The 26,655-nt window shown below is 40.3% G+C and overlaps 1 protein-coding gene across 1 annotated transcript in view; it reads left to right on the top strand.

The window, feature by feature from the left end:
- The first annotated feature begins 335 nt into the window (after nt 1-335).
- Nucleotides 336-26,655, top strand: part of ADAMTS20 (ADAM metallopeptidase with thrombospondin type 1 motif 20) — a 189,468-nt gene continuing 163,148 nt past the window's right edge. Inside the window, exons 1-3 of the mRNA XM_059404802.1 lie at nt 336-461; nt 1,011-1,369; nt 13,595-13,757. Of these exons, the coding sequence (XP_059260785.1) occupies nt 371-461; nt 1,011-1,369; nt 13,595-13,757 (613 nt within the window). The 5' untranslated portion in view covers nt 336-370. The remainder of the gene's footprint in view (nt 462-1,010; nt 1,370-13,594; nt 13,758-26,655) is intronic.

Genomic DNA, 26,655 nt, shown 5'->3' with positions numbered 1-26,655 from the left:
GGCCTGGGGTGGCTATATTGGCACCGTTCCTGCTAGGTTGTGTTGCTTCCTCGCGTTGATCCGGACTTGGGGAGAAGGCGTCTGAGGACAGTGCGGGCGCAGGGAGCGGAGCGAGGCTGCCGAGAGCGAGCCGGGAGCTGTGGGGCTGCAGTGCGATGAAGCAGCGGCTCAGGGAGCGGAGGCTGGCGGTGTGGCGAGAGAGTCCGGCCCGGGGCCGGGACTGCTGCTCCGGAGGCTGCTGAGGCGCCGCGGCGGCCGGCGCAGAGCACGGCGGGCGAGAGGGAGGAGAGGCTGCGGAGCGCGGGGAAGCCGGGCTGGGCGGCCGGCGGCTCGGGTTGGCCTCCCCGGTTGGGATCCCCCGGGTGGAACCATGCGGGTGGCCAAGTGGCTGACGGGGCTGCTCTACCAGCTCTCGCTCTTCATCACCAGGTCTTGGGAAATTCACTTCCACCCCAGGCAAGGTAGGGTCACTGCGGGACGCCTCCAGCAGCGAGGTGGGGGCGAGGGGCCGGGTGGGACAGGCGGGCGGAGTGGGGTGGGTGAATCAGCCCGGTTGTGAGGATCCTGGTCCTGCAGGGGCTCGCGGGACTCGGGGCTCAGCCAGCCCCATGCACCCCGAGAGGTTGCGGCTGCGCCGGGTTTCGAGGAATCGCGCGCGCGGGGTCGGTTCTCGCTCCCCGGACCACGCGGTAGGCGCGCGTGGGGGCAGAGAGGCGCGTGCGCCAGGACCGCACCGGTTGGCGGCTGGGAAGCAAAGAGGTTTGGGAGAAGGAGGTGGCTTGTTCTGGGCCGTGCGTGTCAGGGTCTTTGCTTGGGAAGGTTGGAGTAAGTCCGGGATGTGGGAAAGCCGAGCACGTGTGTGTGTATGTGTGTGCGCGCGCTCTCACCAGCTTGTGTGCATTCGTCTCGCCTCCGGGTATATTGGGACCTGGGGCGTTTGGTTGAAGTTGGGGGTCGTGGAGTTGGAAACGCGTAGGGGGAGCTCAGTGGCCATGTTTCTCTGGTTGTAGAAGCCCTGGTAAGGACGCTGGTCTCCTACGAAGTGGTGACCCCCGCGCGGGTCAACGAGTTTGGCGAAGTGTTCCCTCAGAGCCACCACTTCAGCCGGAGGAAGCGCAGCTCGGAGGCTCTGGAGCCCGCGCCTTTCAGGACCCACTACCGGATCAGCGCCTACGGGCAGCTCTTCCAGCTGAACCTGAGCGCGGACGCGGCTTTCCTGGCGGCTGGCTACACCGAGGTGCACCTGGGAGCCCCGGCGCGCGGGGCGGAGCGCGGCGTGGTGCCTCCAGATCTCCGTCACTGCTTCTACCGAGGCCAGGTCAATGCTCGGGAGGATCACACAGCGGTCTTCAGCCTTTGTGGAGGACTGGTAAGTGCCCTCGGGCCCCTCGGCATTTTTCCTGGGATCCAGTTACAGGTTGTGTTAACGGAGTTGGCCAGTTGGGTTTTTCCAAGGTGATGGTTGGTGACCCCAGAGATGGGGCTGGGGTGGGGTTATCAGAGGGATTAATACCTCCATCAACCCAAGCTGGAGGCCACTCTTTCTTGCAATGGCGAGAGGGGTTTGGAGGATCCGTAGTCTACCTGCTGCAAAACTGATCCCTCTGTGCAAAGGCAGGGAGACTCCTGAAAATGTCAGATCTTGAGCGAGTGAATCAGGGAGTGGTCCTATGGGGCCTGTGCCACACGTGAAGTGCCTTTTTCAACAGGAGGTCAGTTGACTTCACTGACACACCAACTCCTGACTACTTAAGCAGACTCCCCTGAATTAAATCTGTTCCTTGAATTTAGAGTAAATGAATATACGTAAAACGAAAATCTCAAAAGGAAAAAGCTGGCTTTCTTGATAGTATGGGGATGGCCACAGAGACTGAATCGGCTCCTGTTCAAAAGGCACTATATCTGACAGTATCTGGGAGGACCTGGTGCCAGCAAGTGAGAAATGTTCATTGGAGTGACAGGAGTAAAAAATGGAGATTTTGTGTAGGGGTGGGGGTGGACCTTACTGTGGAGAGAGGAAATGAAATAAAATAGTGGGTTCTTTGTGTTTTGTTCATCTCCCTTGAAGGCAGAGGTTCTAATCTTTTTTCCCCTCCTTAACCATAAACTTCTTCAGTCTGGTGACACTTAAGACATTTCTCAACATATTTGAAATGTGTAAAATGTTAATTTGCTTCCTGTTAAGGACTAACAGTAATCAAAATGTTACAAATACTACAACTTAAGGTTTGATTACTTCATTAATGCACTAAGTGATCTGTTGGGGAGGAGTCTATTTACTGTGGTAGTGATAATGAGTATAAACTCTCCAGATAGCTACGTCAACTCTGATACAAAGGTATCTTACTTAGTTACTTACTTACACAATGTCTGTGGTTTTTTACCTACAGTAATAATTAAAGGAAATCTTAAGTATCAGAAGTTAGTGAAAATAGGTCTAACACTTTGCCATCCAAGATTATGAAACCCGCAGTTTTAATAGTTAAATTAGATACTTCGTTAACTCCTGATTAAGGACCTGTTCAAGAAGAAACAACTAGGAGTTTGGTTACTGGGTTCTAACATTCAAATGAAATGCTTCCTCTAAGTTAACTGATGTAGGAACTGATGTAGGAGGTCTTCCTTGGTGTGAGTTTTGGGTCGTTACTAAATACATTTGGAAGGTCTCCTTGCTTTTTTTTTTTCATGCTACTTTGAGCTATAGTTACATGGAATGCCTTGAACAATTTCCTTCCTCTCTGCTGTGTTACATGTAGAAAGTGTGCAACACCAGAATGGCAGAAACACTAGTATTTACACAGTCACTTATATCAAAGGAAAGAAAAATATTATTTTCTAGAACCTTTCAGAATGGTTAGCTCGTCTGGAAAAACCTAGATTTACTACCACAATTTGTCATGGTTAATGTTTTCTTGATTTAGTATTTCATGGCATGGAAAAACACTCCAGATGGAAAGCATTATTAGTGATATTTCTACTCACGTTGGTGCATACTGCTGGTGTAGGTCAAATTATTCAGTGTCCCCTTTTTGAAATCAAGAAACAGTTGGAAATGGTTTTTAGGTCTTGACTGGAGTTTATCCTCACCTGTTACTGTGACAATTTGGATATAATTGTCTAAGGTATGCATTATTAATCTGACTCATGTATGTACTTTGCTTTTGAAAGATTTGTTGCCCTTATCAGACTGAACATCTTGAAAATTTATTTTATACCTATGTGTTTTAATTTCTTTGTAAGGCTGCATTGAGGACATCCATCATCGTAGAGATAGAAAATTTCCAGTAATACAACAATTACCAGGATCTAAGTATCTTTTAGTAGTGCGATCATGGCCAATCAGCAGTCTAAATTACTAATGAGATTAGTGACGTTTCTTTGACTTTCTCACTTTTGATATTTCCACCAGAACTGATATTAACTATATGTTTATAACTGTGTATCTTCTAGCTACTGAATCAGTCATTAACTTCCTTTAGAATAATGGTGTCCTCAAATAGCTGAACCTCTGGTAGGTTCTGCAGTCCATTTGTCATTATATGCAATTCTTCTCAGTCTCAGATTAGTCTTTAGATTTGGATAAAATTGTTGTATCAACAATCTGGACCAGCTGGATTGTTTGTAGATCAACTTTGATATAATGCCTGTGAAGTTACTATTGCTAATCTTCTAGCCCTGCTCTTTGTTGCTTCCGGACTGATGTTTGACTTTGTGTATGTGACCGTGATCTAGCTTTGACCTCTGCCAGTCCATTTAACATTAGGATTGACATTTACTGAAGGACTATTAGAGCCAAACTTAAAATTTAGAGTAGTTCTTTTTTCCTAGTTTCTTTTTCCTGCTCTGTTTGTTTTTAATTATAAATGCATATAATTGTACTTACTTTTCCTGAATATATTGAAATGAGGATGTGATTCCTCTTTTTCTCCTGTTAATATTTATTGTCCCTTACATTGCTAGATTCAAGCATACATTGGCTACTGATGAAAACTGATCCCCAGCAAGCCGTGGTGTTTGTCCTGAGGTCATTGTTTGGGAGGAAGGTAGAGTGATGATCCTTCAGTTGCTCTATCTGAATTCTAGGCCTAAGAACTTGTGGCCCCCTTTGCTCAGTTGAGGCTCCTGGGCATCTGTCCTGGGCTCTCACCGGTGCTGCCTCTCCCTGCGAGGTCTGGCTACACCACTTATGTGATCTGGCTGCTGCTGTGTTGTGCAGCCATTATCAGTTACTTTGCTTCTGCTGCCATACCTTCACCATGCAAGGTGGTATAGTGATGCTCTTGGTAACCTTCTAGAACCCTCTAAGGATCTGAAACCCTCTGTAGTATTTGAAAGTCAAGGGGGACTTAGTTCTTCCCTTGACCACATTCTGCCACACCTCTAACTTTGTGGGGGTCCCTTGCAAAGGGTCCCTTCCCTGAAACCCACTTAGCATGCTGAAGCACTTCTCTTGGCAGTTCCCTTAAACTAGCATGTCTTCTGCCTCTAGGATCTTCATCCTCAGTGGAGAAGTTGGCTCATGGACATCTTGGCATCTGTTTTTTATGTCTCCTGTGCCCCTTTTCTTCTGGAAATGCACGAAGTTCCCCTTCCACATCTTGTTTAGTTGATCAGTTCCTCTTCCATCTTCCACTTCAGGTAGCATCTGCCCTCTCTCTGCTGGCTACTGAGGAATGTCTATGTTAGAGGAAGGGAATGAAAACCAAAACGTTTTTGAAATATCTCTATGCACCCATTTTTAAAAAATTGACACTCAACATCAATTGGATTTAGTGGAATGCTAGTGTTTCTTTAACCCTAAGTATGCAAACTTTAATTTCTCTATAGTTATTTTTTCCCATTCTTAGAAGTCTTGGTATTTACATATTTCACTAAATCACTGAACTTTGATTAGTAGCTTTCAGTGTTTTGGGCCCAAAACCAGAAGGGGCTAAGGGTCTGCCAGAAGTCTTGTTTCATATGTGTATAACTTCTGCTTTTCTGTTTAATTTCTCATAAGTATAACATAATTCAAACATGTCTAAACAGATTTATTCATTTTTAAAATCTACAGTAGATGTGAAATTGGAACTGAATCCTAAAGTTACCTGTAAGTCCTAACTTTTTTAGTCCATTGCTTCAACTCTCACAGAATGTATAGTTCTCAGGCCTTAATACCTCTATATCCAACTTTAAGCTTTGTTTTCATGGTCCTTTTCTCTATCTGCTCATAATGTTAGCACTGTTGCCAATGTAGAGGTCAGTATTTTTCTGAGCTGAATTTTGGGTGTATACTTGTCAGGATGGCATGTATAAATTAGAGGCTTTTCCCAACAGTGTCCACTAACCCTCTTCTCCTATTACCCAGTGGGTTCTCTTCTTCCAAAGGCCCTCAGGGACTAACCCCACTGCCTAGACTGTTAACTTCACTATTTCTTGGTGGGATTTGAAGCAATGCAGTCTTTTTGGTTGAACGAAACCGTTTCCAGATGTCATAAAACCAGACATTGCATCTGGCTAATACAGTGTTCTCATGCAGTCACGTGGAATGGTGCTGTGTCCTTTTTTGAAGTTTCTCATAACCATTCTGCAGCACGTCAGGCACTGATGCTCTGATTACTGAATTGGTTTAGTGACTTCTTGTTCAGTTGCCCTACGGTTATTTCCTATCTGCATCTTTACTGGTTTTTGTCTGCTGTAGGAAAATTTTCTAAACTTCCTATTTGCCCACAACTAGCACAGCCCTAGGTCATTACATAGGCCATTCTGATTCATAACTTTTTGTGGGAAAAAGTCATAAGGACCTCTTAGTTATTCATCTGCTCCGCCAAGTACTCCAATACAAGGAAGAATTTCTTATGTTTCTTAAAATTCTGGTGTTAGTCTAGGTCCTCCAAGAAGCAGATGACAAGAGGGGGTTGTGTGTGCAAGCATTTTATTTAGGAGGAGTGTCCATGCCAGAGAAAATAGAGTGGTGAAATTTGAAACAGGGAGGACGAGAATGTTGGGTAGAGGCATCCAAGGCTGCTGGGGAGTCTAAGCAAGGTTCAGGAACGCTCACCCCAAGCCAAATTGGGCTGGGAGAAGAGTCTCCTGCCTAAGGATGAGGATACCCTTAGTATTGTCACACTCCGCTACTAAGTGGGAGTAGCACTTGAGAATAAGCTGGTTGGGCTGCAAAACATGATGGATTTCAAACCCTGATAGTTGGGGTCCTTGGCCAGTTATGCTTAGCATTCTCAAGACCACCACATACTGACACCAGGCCCACAGACATTTGAAGTCTATTGGATGCTGTTAAGAGGAATATGGAAAGTGCTGTGTGAACTTTGAGGAAGGAATAAGGGCATTGAGACCTGTGCTGGAAGTAGGACTCTCAACTGCACCTTTAAGGATGACTCCATGTGGATATGGGAAGTTGGGGATTCCTTAGGGCCCTGTGTAGCTGGAAAAGGGAGGGGGTTGGGAGGGGAAGGTAAGGCAGACCTCACATTAAGGCCTGGACTCACTGTGAAAGAGCAAGGCTTGAGCTGGGATGGTGGGTTGGTTTCCTGTGCTGGGAGGGGCCTCCCTTAATGCAGTACTGTGAAGGGAGTAGGTGACTGAGAGTCACTGGAAGGACCACTCTTTTAGTGTACCATGGGAAGGGAAGAAGAAGCCTTTGAAGTAAAGTGGTTGCAGCAGTGAAGGGGGAGAGTGGGTGCCTATGGAAGCTATGCTGCTGTGGACCAGAGGTTCTCACCTGGTGACAGTATTGTCCCTTGGGATTCTTGGTGGTATTTGGAGACCATTTTGGCGATCATAATTGGGGGTGGGTGTGGTGGATGTTCTTAGCATATACTGGCTAGAGGAAACGGATGTTGCTAAACTTTCCCCAGTGCATAGAACAGCCAGGCCTACACAAATAACTCAACACATCAGGAGTTAACAGCCTCGTAGAAGCCTTGTAGAAGGCCCATTAGAATTTTGGACCCTAAAAGCAGATCAAAATGATTTTTGACTTACTTAAATGATTGTGTGATCCTGTGACCATTAACCAAGAAGGATAATGACAGAACAGGTGACAAGTAAGAGCTAATTCTAGAAACATGTGTTTGGTTCCAGAATAGGCTTATATATTATAATATTTTGGATTTATATTTACTTTGTCTAGAATGTCCTTTCTCTTAAACTCTTCATCATTCAGGGCACCTGGGTGGCTCCGTTGGTTAAGTGGGGAGCCTGCTTCCCTTTCCCTCGGCCTGCCTCTCTGCCTACTTGTGCTCTTTCTCTCTCTGTCAAATAAATAAATAAAATCTTAAAACAAACAAACAAAACAACAAAAAAAAAACCCTCTTCATCTTTTACATGAATTTTAAGCCTTTCCTTTTTCCCTGATCTTCTCTAAACTGAGCTGACCAGGCCTGCCTTTTGTTCCACTCCTGGATGATTCCTTATACATCATATATTGAATTGTGGCTGCTCATACTTCTATCTTATTTATAGATTTTAAGTGTGGGGATAATTGTAACACCCCGTACAGAACATAGAAATGCTTGATACATGGATGAATGAGCTAAAGCAGCTTTTAATGTGCTAAGTAATTAGACTAGTTCTTTACATCAGTCATGCAATGCAAGAAAATTATTTTCACAATTTCAGTTGAAATACTGAAAAGTTGTGCATAGGTTAAGTCTCAGATATCCAAGCAGTGTCATTCATATGGGGTTATATTGCACCTTGTTATCTGAAGCTTTATTGTTTGGCTCCTACTTCCTGTTTTCTATAAAATATACTCAAGCTGGTCAATTCATACTACTCTTCAGGGGAAGAAGGATTATGTTCCAACAAATACTTAGAAAGCATTTATTATATCCTAGTCACTGTTAGATACTGGTGGTACAGTAATGTCATTATAAGGGCATTTGAATATTCACGAGCTACATGAATGCTTTATTACCACAGGAATAGCATGAAATTATGCTGGCTCTTGATTACCTTAGTCCAAAAGTGACACACTACTTCCATTTACATTATACTGAGGCCTGGTTCTACCCAGATGCAAAAGGCTGGAAAATGAGGCGCAAGTAATGGAGCAGGAAGAAGAGAGAATAGATAGTGTTGTTCACCACCAGTCTATACGACAGGCTGCCCTTTAATTCATGAATGTCCATTTGTTCTTTTCCCACACACCATAGTCATCTTGTCTCCGAGGAGACAACCTCGCAGAGGCACTGTCCTTGTCCCCAACCCTATATACAACATGATTGCAACCCTAACCTTAAACTTCCTATGAAAAGAGGCATCTCTTAGTAACTGATTTATAGCAACCTTGGACCTTTTCTGCAGAGGGGCTGTGGAGACCTACTGCTATGGCAAGAGCGTTCCTTGATTCCCTTCCTTGATTCCTCTTTCTGGGAAGTCCAGTCACCAAGGCCTCTGGTTCTGCTCTGTGGGAGGGTCTAGCCCATCTTTCTCCATGGCTTCATCTAAGCTTCTGGGAGGATGCTCTCTGGCAGTGGGGATGGGGACAGTTTTCAGGAATGTTGAGGTAACCGAGGGTCTATGGATTATGTTACAACTAAAGCAGTCAAGGCTTCTTTAGCCTATGGTTTCTTTGACGACTTAATACCTCAAAAACTTTGTTGACTTCTGATGGCAGATCGAGTTTTCTTAATTGCTTCAAGTTAGTTTTCTGCAGGAGTTGCCAAAGTCTAAAAGGCATTTATGTTAAATCTGAATGCTAAGAATCTCCTACTGCAAAGCAAAATAGTGGATTCTCACCTCACCGATAAGCTCAGTAGAAGTCCGGCTGTACTAAAGTAGAACAAAACTACAGTTTATGCTGAACTTTAGGAAAAAACACAATGGGAGACATGAAAATGAAGAATATTTGCCTAAATAATCAAAGAGTGCATATGTTAATTGTAAATTGTAAGAAACTAAAAACCATGCTGTAAATATGACATGGTCTGGCAGGTGTATGTCCTAGGCACATGTCCTTCTAGATGCTACATATTTTCAAGTAACCTTGACTTAGAGTATTCAACAATAGATCATGAAAATATTTCCATTATGCACCTACAAAACCGTTCTGAATGATTTCTTTCAAGTTCTTACTTGTTCTAATGATCTTAGGTTTTATGTCTCCAGATATTTCAGTAAGGAATCGAGAGAGGGGTCGCCTGGGCGGCTCAGTGGGTTAAAGCCTCTGCCTTTGGCTCCGGTCATGATCCCAGGGTCCTGGGATGGAGCCCCACATTGGGCTCTCTGCCCAGCAGGGAGCCTGCTTCCCCCCCCCCACCCCCTGCTACCTGCCTCTCTGCCTTCTTGTGATCTCTGTCTGTCAAATAAATAAATAAAATCTTAAAAAGAAAGAAAGAAAGAAATCCGGACAGACTGTCCTGAGAACCACTCCCTAGGTCCCCAAGAGTGTTGACCATTCTCTCCACTTTGAGTGAGTTCTTATAGCTTCAAAAACACCTCTCTGCCTTCATGAAAGAGAAATATTACAGAATTTATTCCTTGTTATTGATGTTGCTGGGACACTAGTTGCATCAGACTCCCTTGGCTACCTATGGCTTAGGTGGATGACTTCACAGTCCTTTTCCTGATCCTGATGAGCAAAGATTGGTGAGAGTGGTCTCTTTGGGGAGCGGGGAGCGGTGGTGGGGAAGTACAGGCAGTGCGTTTTCTCTTTATTACCTCCTCTCACTTTCCTCCTGGAGATCCGGAGTTGTCCTATGGATAGGGGAATAAGGAATGCTGCTAGAGGAAAAGACCCCTCTTTTTGAAAACCTTAGAATTTTCTACTTCAGGCTTGTGGAAACAACTAGATATTCTTCATACTGTTGATCATTCAGTGCATGCTTATGTGTAATACGCTATTTCCTAGGCTTGATCAGTGGTGTTATAACAAACTGTCTGGGAGAAAAACCTTCTGCATCAAATGGAAAATCCCAAAGAAAAATGACTCTGCATTCCTCTTCATGATCTTTCATTACATAATAATCACAGTCTACCTAAGGGGAAAAGGGTGGTTGTCACCTCTGTGTTTTGGGGGGAGAATCTTTCATCCCATTTCAAAATCATTGACATTTTAGCATATTGCTTTTCTCAAGAAATTGGGTGGATTTATTTCTGTTTTGTTGTACAAGTTATGGAATTGAGAATCCAATGTGAAGTGACTGGCCCAAGTTTCTGTAAGTGCAAATACAGGACTCCTGATCAGGTTCCTATTATAAATAAGATTAAACTGATTCTCAGTATATGACTAATGAAGAACTACCACCATGAAGACTGAAATACTTAATTACTGGTGATCCACCCCTGAAATTAAAATCCAATTTTATTAAAAAAAAATCCAATTTTATTAATTGCTGAGAGCAATTTTTTAGTAAAATTCTCAGTAGAGGCTCTAATTGCTTCACTCAGACATTATTTTTTAATGTTGTAGTTGCCAATGTTAATGTGATAACTGTAAATGATTTGGGAAAAGCATCCAAACAGTTTATATATTTTACTTATTTTTTCTCTAATGAAATCTGAGTACATTATTGGTTGTGGTTACAGTACATGTGTTTGCCATGTATTTGGAAAAAAGTATATATAAATGCCACAATATGAAGTCACATTTTGGAAAAACAATTACATATATAAAAATACTCAAAACATAAAAATTTTGAATTATGAGAATAAATTGGAACCAGTTGTATGTATAATCACTTACTGCCTTTCAGTACAGCTCGGCAAATAGATCATTGCTCCAATCACTAGGAAACCCTTTCCCAAGTGAAAACTATTTTTGCTGCTTTTAATAGTCCTCAAAAGAAAGTGTTTGGAATTTGATTGGCATTTCTCATGAATCAAATTGCAGTGGCCCTCTGCAGATAGGTTTCTAAAAATATGGCATCATCTAAATATAATTCTGTGAACCACCTGTTTTAAGTCCTCAAATTTCTTACCAGGTTCTTTTCCAAGCTAAAAAAAAAAAAAGAAAAATGCATCCTTAAGAGCCTTTAGGCAAAGCTATAATACTTTTACTTGAACAGAAAGTCCTCTGCAATGGGGTAGATTATAGAAAAAATGATGGAAGTAACACAAGTTCTTCATTGATAAATACAGAGGAGTCACTTTGAAGACAAATTATTCTTAAATTAAGTATTCTAAAACATAAGGTTCTTGTTGAAGAAAAGTCTTTCAGTTATAAAGGCCATATTCTTAGCAGGCTACAGTGTTCTAGCACAATGTAAAAGGAGGTTCTGATAGACTCCAGATAGAGCTATTCTCATTGTCCATGTGGGAATTCAAGTTTGACCCCTGTGTAGTCTTACTGGAGTGTTATGATAAAAACCCCTCATTATTAGATCTTTTTTTTTTATCCAAAAAGCATATAAAAATTTCCAAGATCTTCAGCATAGTGTGGGAAAAGTAGTTTTGTATTCAAAGTAGTTTTGTAGATGCATTTAGATAGGTAATAAGTCACCTCGTGTCTATCTTTTACCAAGATCCTATCACATTTCCCTTCAGCATGCTTTTTAAAAAATGTGGAAAGCAATTTTTCCATGGGTTCGTTTACTCAGGTTTCAAAAATAGTCTCTTTGTTATTGGTAAGCATAATTGAAATTATTTTGCCTGGGAAACCACAAGGAGGTAGAATTTCATTATATATTGAAAATAAGTGATTTTTAGTTATAGTTGGAAAACGGGAACTGGTAGAATTAGATATGCTAGAGCAAATTTCTTACCAGGCTCCTTTCCAAGCTAAAAAAAGAAAAATGCATCCTTAAGAGCCTTTAGGCAAAGCTATAATACTTTCACTGGAAGAGTATCCAAGAAATAATTGGAGATCTTTTGTACACTACATGGAATGTTTATTCTTTGTAACCACAGGATAGTCTACTGCATGGCTGTACCATAGTTTATGGAAATACACATGATCAGTGGTCTTGGAATTGGGTCTGTCTGCAGTTTTAACATTTCTGGAGTCATTTTGGTAAATCCTATTTTTACCAGAAAATTATCTCTCATAAATTCTCCCTCACTGTCTCTGTCTTTCTGCTTTCCTCAGACATTGGCATCTTGTCATCTGTCACTTCCAACAGATGTCATTTCTGTCACTATAAATCAGGTTCTGTTACTTCTCTTCAAATTTCCAGCCTTTATCTTAGAACTGCTAGTATTTTTTTTTTTTTTTTTGGCTACCATCTAGAACACACAATATTACTAAATTAAACTTCCTACCTTTATAGTCTTTTTAAAAATAGTTGATCCTTAGTCTTATTCATTAATTTAACATTTTACACCAACATCTGGTATGTGGCAGGCATGAGAGGCATTCAAAGAAGAGTATAGGCAAAAGCTCTGCTCTAATGGAGCATATATTTTAGTGGAGAGCATCAGACAAATATGAGGTAGTGATAAGTGCTTTGAAGAAAAATGAAACTGGGTAAAAGGGATAGATCTAGGAGGTGGGGTGACATTTTATACAGGGTGATGAATGTCGAGCAGAAACCTGAAGTAAGTGCTAGAAGAGCCAATGGGGAGAAGTGCTTGAAGCAGAAGTTTAAGTGCAGAAGTCCTGAGGTAGGCATTTCCTTGTCCTATCTGAGAAATATCTGAGGCACCAGGAGCTCTAGAATGAGCTAAGGTGGAAGTGGGAGAAGTCACAGTTGTTGGTCACCTGTGTGTTTGGAAGGACAGTGGAGGAAGGGATGGGCACCTCAGGACATTATAGACTATTGTAAGGACTTTGGCTTTTACTGAATGACTTAGTCTTGTTTGTTTTTTGAGTGACATGATCTAGACTTGAGAAATTACTGTGACTCCTCCATACAGACTAGACTAAAGGGTTGTTGGTTCACACAGGAAACAGAATGTGAGGTTAGATCATGGATGTGGTAGTAAAACTTGGCAGAAATGGTTGGATTTCAGTTTTCTTGAAGGTTCAGCCACCAGGATTTGCAGATGAACTGAATGTGGGATGTTAGTGTGGGCACAAGAGCCCATTCTTGATTTCTCTAAGATCTTTTGGCCTGAACCATTGGAATAATACTGTTGCCATTTACTGACATAGGGACCATTGAAAAATAGGGTGGTTTGGACTGAAAATCAAGAGTTTGGCTTTGGATGTATTCAGGTTGAGAATTCTACTAGTTTTGTAAATGGAGATGTTCAAACGCAAGTTAGATAGTGGATTCTGGAATTCAGAAGGTAGGTCTTTGTGAAAACTCCTCACTGGCTCCTCATTGCTTCCAAATTCTAAATTGATCACCTTTAATATCTCTTATCTGACCCTAGACAACCTTAAGTTTTGTTTCTCACTCGTCGCCTTATATAGACCAAGCCAAACAGACTTTCTTATTACTAGAAGGTACTAGATTTTTTGCCATTTCAATGTCGTTACTTATGCCATTATTTATACCTGGAATGCCAGTCCTCTCTATTAGAACACTGTCTAGGCTTCATGACTCCATACCCAAGAGCGTGAAAGGAATCATGGAAAGGAAATGGTCTAGTCAGTGGATGACATTTAGTGAACAGACTTCTGGAGGTCCTGCTTCTGTGTGCTCACTTTAACCTGTGGCACTGCATGCTTTCCCTTGGTGACCAAGTTAATTATTTTCTTTGTTTTCAGATGGGAACTTTTAAAGCACATGATGGTGAATATTTCTTAGAACCTATAATGAAAGCAGATGGGAGTGAACATGAAGATGATCATAACAAGCCACATCTCATATACAGACAGGAATTAAAGAGCAATTATTTTCTGCAATCGCACAAGCCTTGTGAAGTTTCAGGTAAACTATGAAGTAAAAGTTTCTGGTAAAATTATACTATTTTAGTATTTCCATAAGTTACAATTTGACACATCTTCCTTAAATATTTAAGTATGATATTTTAAACACATTTTCTTGACCCATAAGGGCCCATTAGAAGTGTTTGTAGGCAATTTTGTAAACTAAATTCAGATCCAAAAACGTATGTGGTATGAGATTTGTAGCAAATAATCCTAAACTTTTTACTTCAGTCGGTTAGTCACACTAGTGTGCTTTTTCTTAGCAGAATTTTAGATAATTGAACAAGCTAAGTCACAATAACCTGTTGTTCAGTTTTGTACCCTTTCAGCTTTAAATGTAAAGAAACCCTTTTATAGTTGTCTCACTCTTGCTTAGCCTTGTGTTTGAGGTTTACGTTGGTGTGTACAGAAGTTCATTCTTCATTGCTCTGCAGCATTGAGTACATTACAGTTCATCTACCATTTTCCTATTGATCAACTTTTGGGTTATTTGCAGTTTGTCATTATTATAAACAATGCTGCTGTGAATTTTCTTGTCCCCATCCACTGTGTTTGAGGTTCTCCTAAGTATACACATAGATAGTAGAGAATTCCACGTTGTTTTGTAAAATGGCCTTTATGAGTTTATTACTTCTACCAACATGATGTATATTTTTTATTTTTTTTTCCTACAAAATTCAAACTAAAGATTTATAATGGATTAGAAGGTAGGAATCCTAGGTATCTATAGAGTATAAATCTGTTGCTGGTAAAATATTTGTGCATTGAAGTCCCAGTAAGAGTTGTGTCCATGTACGTACATGAATCTTCATATCCTTGTCATTCTCTGAAGAATGGAGAAAGGCACCTGCAGTTATCATCAAAGTACAAAATCTAGACAAAGGAGTGGGATTAGAAAGGATTTATTTGAGATTGTAGGTGTCCATAAACTATAGTTCCCAACACTGCAATGCCATCTGTTTTGGGATATAATGATATGTAGGCCTTTGAAGGTTTTCTCTGGGAATGCACTTCTTAACCTTTGCTATTATAAGAGTGCCATTTTGGAGTGGTTCTCACTGTGTCTAAGGCCGTGTTTTAAATCTATTGACATAATAGATGCCTTTCTTATGCTTTTAATATGAGCATAAGGGTTTCATTTTTATGGCTTCAAAGAAAACACAAATGGGTACAGCTTCACAATAGAATTCTACAGAAGGCAGCTTATGCTTGTTCTGATCTACCATTCGGGAGCAGCTTGTTTAATGAATTGTTTAGCTTCTTAAGAAGAAAACCACCAAGTAGACACTCTGAATGCATAAATGTTTCACATAATGATATGCAGGGTTTTGCATTCACACTCGGTGTTCATTATCAGAAGGAGAATGGTACAAGAAAAGCCAGAGTCTTTTTGTTTAAAAAAAATTTTATACTAAAGATTTATTATAAAAAACACACAAAAAATAGAAAGCGATAGAATTTTGTTTTTTAATCACAATCTACTTTTCCACAACATTTAATTACTGAAACATTGAAGGCAGTATCCATTCTTTTCAATTCTTAAAGTGCCTTCAATTTTAAGTATAATTAACATACATATCTTTAATCACAAAGCAATCAATTAATGGCCTAAATAATTAGCTGCTAATCATCATTTTGTTAGTAAAAATGGAGAGTTGTGAATGTAATTAGTAAAATGTTATCAAAGGCTTTTTCTTCCCTGATTCACACACTATTCAGAAATACTTGCAGGATCTTATATTCTATAGGTGAACATTCATGAGAACCTTTCCAGATGGGTTGGCTTAAAGATTTAGCATATGGACCAAAAAGGTTAAGTGGAAAAGGAAAAATCATTTTTTCCATACGTCTGTTGATCGTCTTAATTCATTATGACCCTAAAATGTTGCCATTCACAGCAGCTTCAGCCTTGATGAATTAGGTTGTTTTCAACATCAGATTTCACCATGTGCCCCGAGGTCATACAAATTATACTTGGTGACCAAACCTGGCTGCTGTGAATACCAGGCTCCCAGGTGGACCTCAGACATAGTAAAATTGAGTAGAAATCGCAAAGCACAGAACCCACAAAATGAGCAAACAACCTCCACAGCCCTGCAACACTACCACCATCTACCCTAACAAAACTAAAACCTTAAAATGGGGAACCTCTGAAAATGTTCACAGGAATGAAGAAATCTTCTGGATATGAAGTATAGTTTTAATGCTTATCCTTCAAAATAGAGCAGACCAGGTCTATGTTTCTCAGACCCAGTAAGCCCTGCTCCCTTTCTTCCACTGCAACTCTGTCCCTCTTGTCTCCGTGTCATGGGGTTAGGAACCTAAAACACGTGTTCTATTAAACGGGACTTGACATGAGTGAAAATGTAATGTCATTCAATGGGTTTTAGATGATGCTGGCCAGCTTTAAAGTTTCTGTGCTTTTCCTAGTTTTTTTCTACATTTATTCTTTCTTGGTCTTTGAGTCCCTAACATGTGCAAAGGATTGTACTGGGTAAGACTTGAGTGATTCACTTCATTCAGGTTCTCAAAGCCCAGTGGGTGTAAAAGAGCACAAGAACAGAAATCACAAAACAACCAAGGCTGCCCTGTGTTAGAAGCAATATTGTATGCAGCTCAAGAGGCTGAGAACAACTGCTCTGGGTTTTTACCAAAGAGGTGATATTTAAAACCACTTAATCTCCATCCTGAAGGCTTTCTAAGCATTTTCTAAGCAAAATAAAAAGGGTGATCCTAGAGGGGGACTTGCATTAAAAAGGTACCCAGGATTTGTTTTGATCAAGGATGGTAACGTGACAGACATGGAGATAACTGCCTTTGAAAGCATTTGCTTATAATTTGCCAGCAATGGGGACCTGCCCCATGACAAGCCATGGGGGGAAGCATCTGGGTTGGTCAGGAGGCAGAAAGGAGTGTGGGGAAAGGAATAGGCAAAAGGCTTTTTTACTGCAGGGGTGGGAAGTTGGTAGGGGGCCAAAGCCTCTGTTGGGCAGAAACTAAACCCTACTGGGGTTTGTAGTTGGATGATTTTTAATGGTTTTAGTGTGCCTGTGAAGACGAGTGTGTTGGCAGACATAAGCACTGCGCTGTCTGGTCCTGCAGTTGAAGGTCAAATCAGGAATTATTTAACTCATAAACGTTAGAACGGGCCTGTAGAGAAGAGGCGATGGCACGGCCATGCTCAGAGTCCTGACGGCTGTGAAGAGCATGGGAAGTAGGGGAGATAGGGCTCGCAGGCACACAGATGCGGAACTGAAGGGACTGTTGGATTTTGTAGGCTATCCTGCAGGCATGGAGGAGACAGTTTTAAAGCTGAGACTTCCTATGATCTTTTAAGGTATCGCTCAGTGGGCAGCTTTTTTTTTTTTTTTTTTTTTTTTTTTTTTAAGATAATTTTGGATTTGAAGGAGAAGAGACTGAAGGCCAAGGGACTGAGTCACAGCAGCTGAATTGTCAGCAGAGGATTTGAATGCCAAGTATAGTGCACTAAAAAGGGTAAATTGAAGATAATTTCCTTAAAGCTTTTTCCTCAGCTTTGAGATGGTATAGCTTGTTCTGTGTGCAATCCATGTGGATAACATTCCTGTGAACATGTGAGAATTCTAATAAATTTCATGTACATGCCGATTAAATCTTTAAATGGGAAATAATCCGTAACCGTTGGGGGGAATATGGACGTCTTTGGGGGCCTCAATTGACTTGGGAAGCTGGGAGTCCAGGAAAGCGTTCTACTGGCTTTGAGACCCTACCTTTTGGGTCTTAACCTAGGGTAGGTAGAAAATGGTTAATTTAATGTTTCAGTAAAGGTCAGGTGTCAGTAGCTCACAGCTGTAGGGACCAGGCAGTTACAGGACATGAGTAAAGTGAGGTGTCAATAGGATACTGCGGGAGACTCCAGGACACAGAGTCATGTTTCTGACAAAAGATGCACAGGAAATGTGGGACCAGTATTACCAGATCTTTTGTATTTTTATAATTTGAAAATCTAAGATTTTTGTGTGGGGGGTGGGGATGGGGAAGAAACACAAGAGCTATGTTTGGCTGCTTAGCCACCTGTTTATAAAATCTCTGGCCAAGGTCTCTGACCATGGCCAATATTTTGAGCTAATAAGCTTGTTAATGGTGTTTTTAAGAGTCAACTTAAAATGGTGTTGTTAATGGTGTTTTATTTAAGAGTCAGCTCAAGCTTCTAAATCCATAAATAACTACAGAGAACTCACTCTTCTCCTCACCCTTTACTAAAACTACTCTCAAAGATGACTTATGACCTACTTGGCAAAAGCAATAATCTCACCATTAATGCATTTTTAGAGACTATTTCTCACTATTGATTGACTTTTTTAGATTTGAGAGAGTACTGAGTGGGGGGAGGGGCAGAGGGAGAGACTCAAGCAGGTTTCCCCCTGAGCATGGAGCCTGATGTGGGTCTCAGTCTTACAACCCTGAAATCATGATGTGAGCTTAAATCTAGAGTCAGACACTCAACTGACTAAGCCACCCAGGCTTAGTCAACCTATTGATTGACTCTTCATGTATTTGTCCTATACCTTTGGCTTCTCTGACCCAATATGCTTCTACCTTGGCTTCTTTCTTCCCATGTCTCTTCTTGCTGGTTACTACTCTCCCATCTTCTAAGTTAAGTAATTTTTAGAAGTGCTTTTTGTTGCAACCATCTTAGACCATTTTTAATAGTCTTCATTATTTTTTTTTCTACTTCCCTAATTAAAGGATACACCCTTTAAATATTAACTCCAGCTTGTTAAGATTAAATCTCGGGCCTACAGTTGTCCATTCCTCCTCTTTTGTTGGGTGTCTCAGTGGCACTTGGATTCAGTACATCTAAATCTTGAAGCCTCCACTCTCTTCCACCTCCCTTTCCATCTGTACCCATCCCCACCAAAGAAGACTTTTTTTGGGTGGTGGAGAGGTCCAAATTTATTTAAATTGAAACACCTGCTATAATGGAAACCTAGCAAGTGTTACTTTTTAAAAAAATTTTTTTAAAGATTGATTTATTTGACCCAGAGAGAGATCACTAGTAGGCAGAGAGGCAGGCAGAGAGAGAGAGAGAGGAAGCAGGTTCCCTTCTGAGCAGAGAGTTCGATTCGGGGCCGATCCCAGGACCCTGAGACCATGACCTGAGCCAAAAGCAGAGGCTTTAACCCACTGAGCCACCCAGGCACCCTGCAAGTGTTACTTTTAAAGTCCTATTATCTAGAGAAGTAGTATATTGGGATAACAGATTATCTGCCTCAGCCATTCGCATCTCCCTTCTGCTTTGTTAACTTTTGTACACCTTAGGATATTTTCTTAAGTAGTTATTTTTTAGTCTTATTAGTAATGTTCTTAAGTTTTATCCCCAAAGAAAAATCCTGGATTGTGAAATTTGACCCATTAAAGTTTTGATAATTGTTAATCTTCTGCAATACAGCTGCCTAATACAGATTATGAAAAATGCTTTTCATGGTCCTCTAATTGGAGACTAAGATCTGCCAGTGTCTTGAATATAATTGTGTCAAAGTGCTTTAAATCAGTTAGAATTTTATTTCCTTCCATGGTTTGTAAAATAAGAGCTTCTCATTTGTTGCTGGTTTTAGTTCTTTTTTTTTTTTTTATTAAAAAAATTTGGTTTTGATTAATGTATAATGTATTATTTGTTTAAGGAGTCCAGGTCTGTGAATCGTCAGGCTTACACACTTCACAGCACTCACCGTAGCACACACCCTCCCCAGCGTCCATCACGCAGCCACCCCGTCCCTCCCAGCCTCCTCTCCTCCGGCAACCCTCAGTTTCCTGAGGTTAAGAGTTTCTTTCATTTGTTTTCGTTTTGTTTTTACTCCTATAACCTATTCTGGTTCATCTGATTATCAGATCTGCTGAGGAGGGACTGAGACTATTAACCCTTTGAAATATACTGTGCATTTGTTTGTCTGTTCTACCTCCATGAAGAACTTTTCCATCTTGGCTCTAGATTAGTGTACTTCCTGTTTTTGAAATTCCTAGGTAAGGTTTCCAGCCAACTTGGTAAAGTGCAACTTGGTAGGTAAAGTTCCTGTGAGTTTTCCCTTGACCGCAATGTCAGCCTCCCCTGCTTGAACTAGATCCCTCCTGGCAGTGTTTGCCAGTGATCTACCAGTGATCTACCACCTTCTATGTCCTTTGGCTTGTTTCATATCTTGCCAGTTAGTCTTCAGCCAATTTTCCTTAATCTTTTCCTTCCATACCATTTCAAATTTATAAAAACAAAACAAACAAAAAACCTGCTTTAGTCTAAATAGTTGATTTAAATACTTAGGATGTTCTTCATTTATACAAATAAAAATGTGATTAAAAATGTGATTGGAGTCATTCATTTTTAGGTCTTTCACTAATAGTACATTCTTAGACTCTTGCTTTATTGAAAATTGCTATTAAATTGTTTTATAATTAGCATCTTAATTACTTTCTTGTGGTTATGTACCTGCTTATAATTTTGTAAGATTAAGAATGCAGTCTCTGGAATCTCGAGCAATGGAATGTCTCACAATTTAGGGGCTCTATTGTTCTGCGTGTAATTAACACTGTCTTGCATTGTTCTTAAATTTGTTATATACCTCTGCTGTCCCACCTTTTTAAAGATTTTGTTTGTTCTCAAAGTAAAAGGTGGCATTTTATTCCACTTTTTTACGTTCTTCACAGAACTAATACATTATATATGTAATAACTGCAGCACAAAAAGGTGAGGAATTACTAGTACCCAAATAACCTTTCTGCTCAGTCAGGTGTGTAAGACGAGGTTCATTCAGAAGATGATGTGGGGCCTCATACGAAGATGTAATTCAGATGGGGAAGTCAGAGAAGGCTTACTTGAAAAAATACCTTCTTAGCCGAGGCCCAAAAGTGAGCAGGAGTTGGTCAAGAGAAAGAGAGAGGGTAAAAAGTATTCCAATTGGAAGCAACAGCATGTGCAAATGCCTGGAGAGGAGACAGTGCTTGAACCACTTCGGGAGCTAAAAGTAGTAAAGTGTGGGATATCAGGAGATGGCAAGATGACATCCTGCTGTGAAGGGAAGGAGGAACAAGCTAATGAAGGTATCTAAGCCTTGTTAAGGGATTTGGGCTTTAAACTCAGCTATCCAGTGAGTACTGGGAGTCCTTTGACCCCAGTATTTAAAACTAAGGTCCTGGTATAGGGTCTGGTTACTTTACTTGACCTGACTTGGCCTGGACCGTTTGCTGTTACTGGTAGCAGAGCTGTAATCAGCCAGACCCACCCTGCTTGTGGGGTCAGGATGATGCAACTGGAATCACAGGCTGAGTAAGGGGAAGGGGCAGGATTAGGTACCCACATTGAAACTGGGGACTGTTAGAGGAATAGATGCTGGGTAGAGGAAACAAGAATGTGCACCAACAGGTGAATAGTTGTGATTATTGTTAGGAAAATTGAGCTACGTTGAGCACTACCAAAGGAGATAACTGAGACATGGGAAGTCAGAATGAAGGATATTCTTGACATTAGTAGATCAACAGCTACACTTCATTTGTGCTGAGAAGTGGAATGGAGGGAGGACCAAGGTACTAGTCACTAACATACAGGCTATGTGAAAGGACCAGTAACAGTGTGAAACTGGTTAGAGTTTTACGTTAACTCCCTTTTCTATTGCTGTATCCAGTAATTGTGTGTCTATTCTAGCAAATTGGGATAATTCCCTGGGCTTTTTGGGACACACATTCCTCAGCATTTTATTTGAGGGATGGGACAGCACCAACCGGAAGGCCAAGGGTAATATTCAGGTTATGGTTTTCAAAATCTGATCTTGCAACAGCAGATAGAAATTTCTGAATTCTCATTAGTATATCCTCTACTCGTCCTGGAGCCCCCAGTTCATAGCATTGAGCTGGGAAGAAAATCGATGGTGTAGGGTCAACAGTCTGTCCTGTTTCCCACCTCCTGGTGGGCTGGGAGCAGAAGGAAGGCAAGAGGAGTGCCGTGGTAAGACCTATGCAGGTCTTCCCTGCTCCACGTGTATACGTGAAGAAAAAAGTGAAGGGGAGATTCTTTTCTTGTTCTGCATTAATAACTCTGGAGGCTGAGACCTCAACCTTGCCCCAACATGGATTTGTTTATTCATTTGTTCCTTCATTTGTAAAATATTTATTGAGTATCTCCTTCACGGAAGCTACAAAGGTGCTGGGGCCTGTTTAACATGTCCCACAACCAGTCTGTACAAGTATGGGAGGGAGGGAGGTGGTAGGGGATGAAGTCACAGAGGTAGTGGGAGGCTAGACTGAGTACTTAATGGGTGGATCCACGTTGTGGGGCCTGAAGACTAAACAGATTGGGGGGTGCTTGATGAAAAATTAGGAATGCAAGATCTCTAGGATTCTTTTCAAGGCCTTGGAAAGGGATTTTCTAAAGCAAGAGACCAGAAGTTTGAGCTGTTTTTGGTTCATGGTGAATCCACCCCAACACATTATAGGACATTATAAATCATAAGGATTTTGTTCTAATACTGGAAAGATTTTGAACAGGAGAGGGATTGGATCAGCCTACATTTTAAAGGGATCACACAGATTGGTAAATGGAAACAAGGCCAGAAGAACAAGGGAAAGGCAGGGAGGGTTAGGATACTGCAGTTGTTATGCTGAGCAATGATGAGGTCTTGGATGTAGAGTGTAGCCATAAAGTTAGAAGTAGCCTCATGCAGTGTACATTTTGATGGTCAAGCTGACAACTGGGGTTGGGGGTGAGTGTTGAAAGTAAGAGTGGTCAGATTAAGTAGTGTTTTGGCTTTTTCTTTCTTTCTTTCTTTCTTTTTTTTAAATTTTGCCTGAACAAGTGGAAGGATAGAGTTTTCATTTACTGAGAATGGGGAAGGCTGTGGGAACTACAGGTTTAGGAACGAATATCACGAGTTTTTGTTTGTTTGTTTGGTTGGTTGGTTTTTGGATATTTTGGGTTTGAGTGATCAATTAGATGTCCAGAAGGAGACAAGGACAAGGTAAATTAGAAGGTTGGTAAGGGGGTCTGGACTTGAAAAAACAGGAATTAAGAGTGTCCTATATTCTAAGGCTAGATGAAAGCACCTAGGGAATAGACTAGAATACAGAGGAGAGAGTCCAAGAACTGAACTGCGGGGCAAGCCGGTGTTCAGCACTTGGGGAGGGGAGTATTAAACTAGGAAAATTTAAGAGGCCAGGAAGATAGTACGAGGACAGGAATGTGTGCCCCCAAATCATGTGAAGACTTCTCAAAAAGGTAAGACAGAGGGACGCCTGGGTGGCTCAGTTGGTTAAGCAGCTGCCTTCGGCTCAGGTCATGATCCCAGCATCCTGGGATCGAGTCCCACATAGGGCTCTTTGCTCCGCAGGGAGCCTGCTTCTCCCTCTGACTCTGCCTTTCACTCTGTCTGCTTGTGCTCGCTCTCTGACAAATAAATAAATAAAATCTTTAAAATAAAATAAAAAAAAAGGTAGGACAGATTAATTGGCAAAATGGTAGGAATTTAAAGAATATGAAGATTTCAAACTGATTATTGAATTTTGCAAAGTAGAGATGATTGGTGACCTCAAATGTGCTAATTGAAATGGATTCAAGAATCTTGGCATGAATTAAACTTAAGTATTGTAAAGAGACTTAGATGAATTATTTTTAGGCTGCCTTTGGTGGGAACTACTCCTGTTGTGAAAACCTTCATTAAAAAACTCCTATGATAAACTTCGAGATATAGCATTAAATAAAAAGACCTATCTGAAAATAAGTTTAATTTATTACTTTTGTCAAAATCCCAAAATAGTGGACTTAAAAAAAAATCTTTGAAAAGCAATAGTAAAAAAACTTTATCTTGTTAAAGTTAACAGATACTTCATAGGAACTTTAAAAATGTATCAAATTTTTCAGAAAAGTATCCCTATATGCAGACATATCTTGGACTTCGGTTGGTCTATTCATTGTGCTACAACGATAGTATATTTAAAACAAACTCTTAAGTTCTCAAATGTGGTAGAAGCAGCACTTAATGTGGTCAAGACTGTCTTGGTTATTTACCCTTTGTATTTGCATATAAATTTTAGAATCAGGTTGTTGGTTTCTGCAAAAGGAAAAAGAATTTTGGATTTTATTGATCAAGAGATCAGTTTGGTGAAGGGATATCTTTACAGTGTGTCTTCTAACCCATCCAAATGGTATATCCTCTATTTCCCATGTAATAGTTTATACATCTTTATAGTGGTGTTGTGTGTCTTTTTTAAAAAAGTTATTTATTTATTTATTTGATAGACAGATCACAAGTAGGCAGAGAGGCACACAGAGAGAGAGAGGAGGAAGCAGGCTCCCCACTGAGCAGAGAGCCTGATGCGGGGCTTGATCCCAGGACCCTGGGCTCGTGACCTGAGCCGAAGGCAGAGGCTTTAACCCACTGAGCCACCCAGGCACCTCTGTTGTGTCTCTTTTTGTCAGTGAGTATTGGGGGAGATTTTTAATTTTAAAAATTCATTTTTTTCTACATAAAAATGCAGGCAATTTTGTTTTTAATATTCAGCAGCCTCGATCATATATTCTAATAGCTTATCTGTTGATGATTTGGGTTTGTACATGAACAATCATGTAGACAGCTATTTCTTTCCAGTCTTTCAACCTTTTATTTTATTGTACTGGCTAGAATTTCTTGAACAAAGTTGACTAGATACGCAGTTTGTTTTTACCATACTGGATTTGGTAATTTCTTTAGAATTTTTGTATGTGTGTTCATGAGTCATTTTGGTTTGTAATTTTTCGCTTGCGCTGAAAGCAAGAAGATGAACTATTGAAGGGAATGATTAAAATGATGGACCATGGTATGTGAGCTATATAAGGATGTCATCATTTTTGTTTTGTTCACTTAATATTACAGATGTACTGACTAAAGTGAAAATAACTCAATAGACTTGTGGAGAGCAATAAATGTAAATTTTTCTATCTATAGTTTTAGATTACTAATCAACCATATAGCTTGTTTTACAGTTTTCCTTTTGTCTACCAAAACACAATTTAATTGCAAATGCTTAGTGAAGTACATTTTAATCTTTGGCTCTCTACTGCTTACCCATGTGATAATTCCTCATGAAAAGAAAGTAAAGACTTTAATTATTTGCAATTAGAATCTGATTCAGTATTGCTGCCCTATTTAAAGACCTGGAGACATGAGATTGGACTGTTCTCACAATGAGTACAAATGCAGGGGAAACTGCACCAGCATGGTCCATGCTCTTGGCCGGTACCCGCCTGTGTTCTACTCTTTGTGAAGATCATTACTGCTGGAGTAAGATTTGGGCCCATTGCCAGGTCAGGCGACAGATACACTGTTTCATGTGGAGAATATCCAGACCTTTGGACCTACCCCAAGAAGGCTGCTTTCTTGGGCTTTTCTTTCTTGGAAGAGAGCCAGAAAACTGACAGGATAAAACTCTCTCATGGTGACCTGTTAGTCTGCAGTCTACAACTTTTTGTGCATATATATAAATGTACCTAGATGTTAGATTAACATCCTGATGTTAAGATTGACAAAAAAAACCTTCTTTTTAAAATGCAGTGATCGATTAAATTCTGAGATGTACCATGAAATAAATACCTATTTGAAAATCAAAATTCAGTTTATCAGTGACTTCAAAGTTTGATGTCCCCTGAACCAATGAAAATTAATAGACTTAGTAAAAGCTGACAAAAGCAATATGAATAAAAGTTAATTCTGTAATACAGATATTAGGTATTATTATGATTTCAGAGTTTTACTTTTTAATACTTTTTAGTGTCTGGCTCTAATTAGACCTAAGTTTTTTAATGTTAAAATTACTTTGAAAAATACCATTAGTTTTTTTTTTTTTTTTTAAACCCTTAAGCAAATATCAAAGATTAAAAGACTATTTCACATGAGAATTCTATTTTTAGTCAAAAGCTATTTCAGGAAGGACAGATCTAGGAAGAATAAATTAAAATGGCCAGAGTAGCATTTGACAAGAATGAGTTAAAGTATAAAGTTAGATTACCTTTTAGATTTTTATGAGTTATAACTTTATTATAAAAAAATTCAAGACAAACTAGTAGGAAATACTCAAATATTTTGAACAAGTTAGTACTAGTGTAGAAAAATAGTATTATACCAACACTTGAATTGTGGTAGAGCAAATAGAGGTTATAATATTTGCAAATGCCCACTTTAACTGCATTTTGGGAGGTATTAGAATAGTACTTAAAATGACCTCAGTGAATTTTTGTAATGATTCCACAGGCACAAGGCCGACTGTCCAATAATGTGGGAAATCTTGTAGTTCCAGAGTAACTGCTCTAAAGTTTGGACAAAAGTTAATAGGGTATGTGTTAAATCATGGTAAGTGGTGGAGTGGTTAGGTGGCTCAGTCAGTTAAGTGTCTGACTCTTGATTTCAGCTCAGGTCATGACCTCAGGGTCATGAGGTTGAGCCCCACATTGGGCTCCATGTTGGGTGTGGAGCCTACTTGGGATTCTTTCTCCCTCTTCCTCTTTACCCTCTCTCTCAGAAAAAAACAAAACAAAACATGGTAAGTGGATATGCGTGAAGGTTCATCTGAGTAGGAAGATAAGATTAATAAGGTAGAATTCTGTACTCTTGTCAGTCTTATTAGTGTTGTGCTATATTCTAACTTCAGCCACACTTGCAAAAAAAAACACACTAGAGATCAGTATTCAACATGAGTTCTGAATAAGTGATTTTTCTTTAAGGAATGAAACGTTTTATTTTATTTGCATCTTCAGATGCTAGGGTATAAATTTAACTTCTATGATTTTCAAATATCCCTTCAAGAAGCCATAGGGTAGGAGTTTGGAATATCATATTGGCACGTGCATAGTTGTCCCTCTGTATTTTTATACTTGTGTCATTTGGCTTATTTATCTTAGTCCCACT

The sequence above is a fragment of the Mustela nigripes genome, chromosome 6 (assembly GCF_022355385.1).
Source record: "Mustela nigripes isolate SB6536 chromosome 6, MUSNIG.SB6536, whole genome shotgun sequence".
Classification (NCBI taxonomy): Eukaryota; Metazoa; Chordata; class Mammalia; order Carnivora; family Mustelidae; genus Mustela; species Mustela nigripes.
This window is presented reverse-complemented; position numbering and strand designations above follow the sequence as displayed.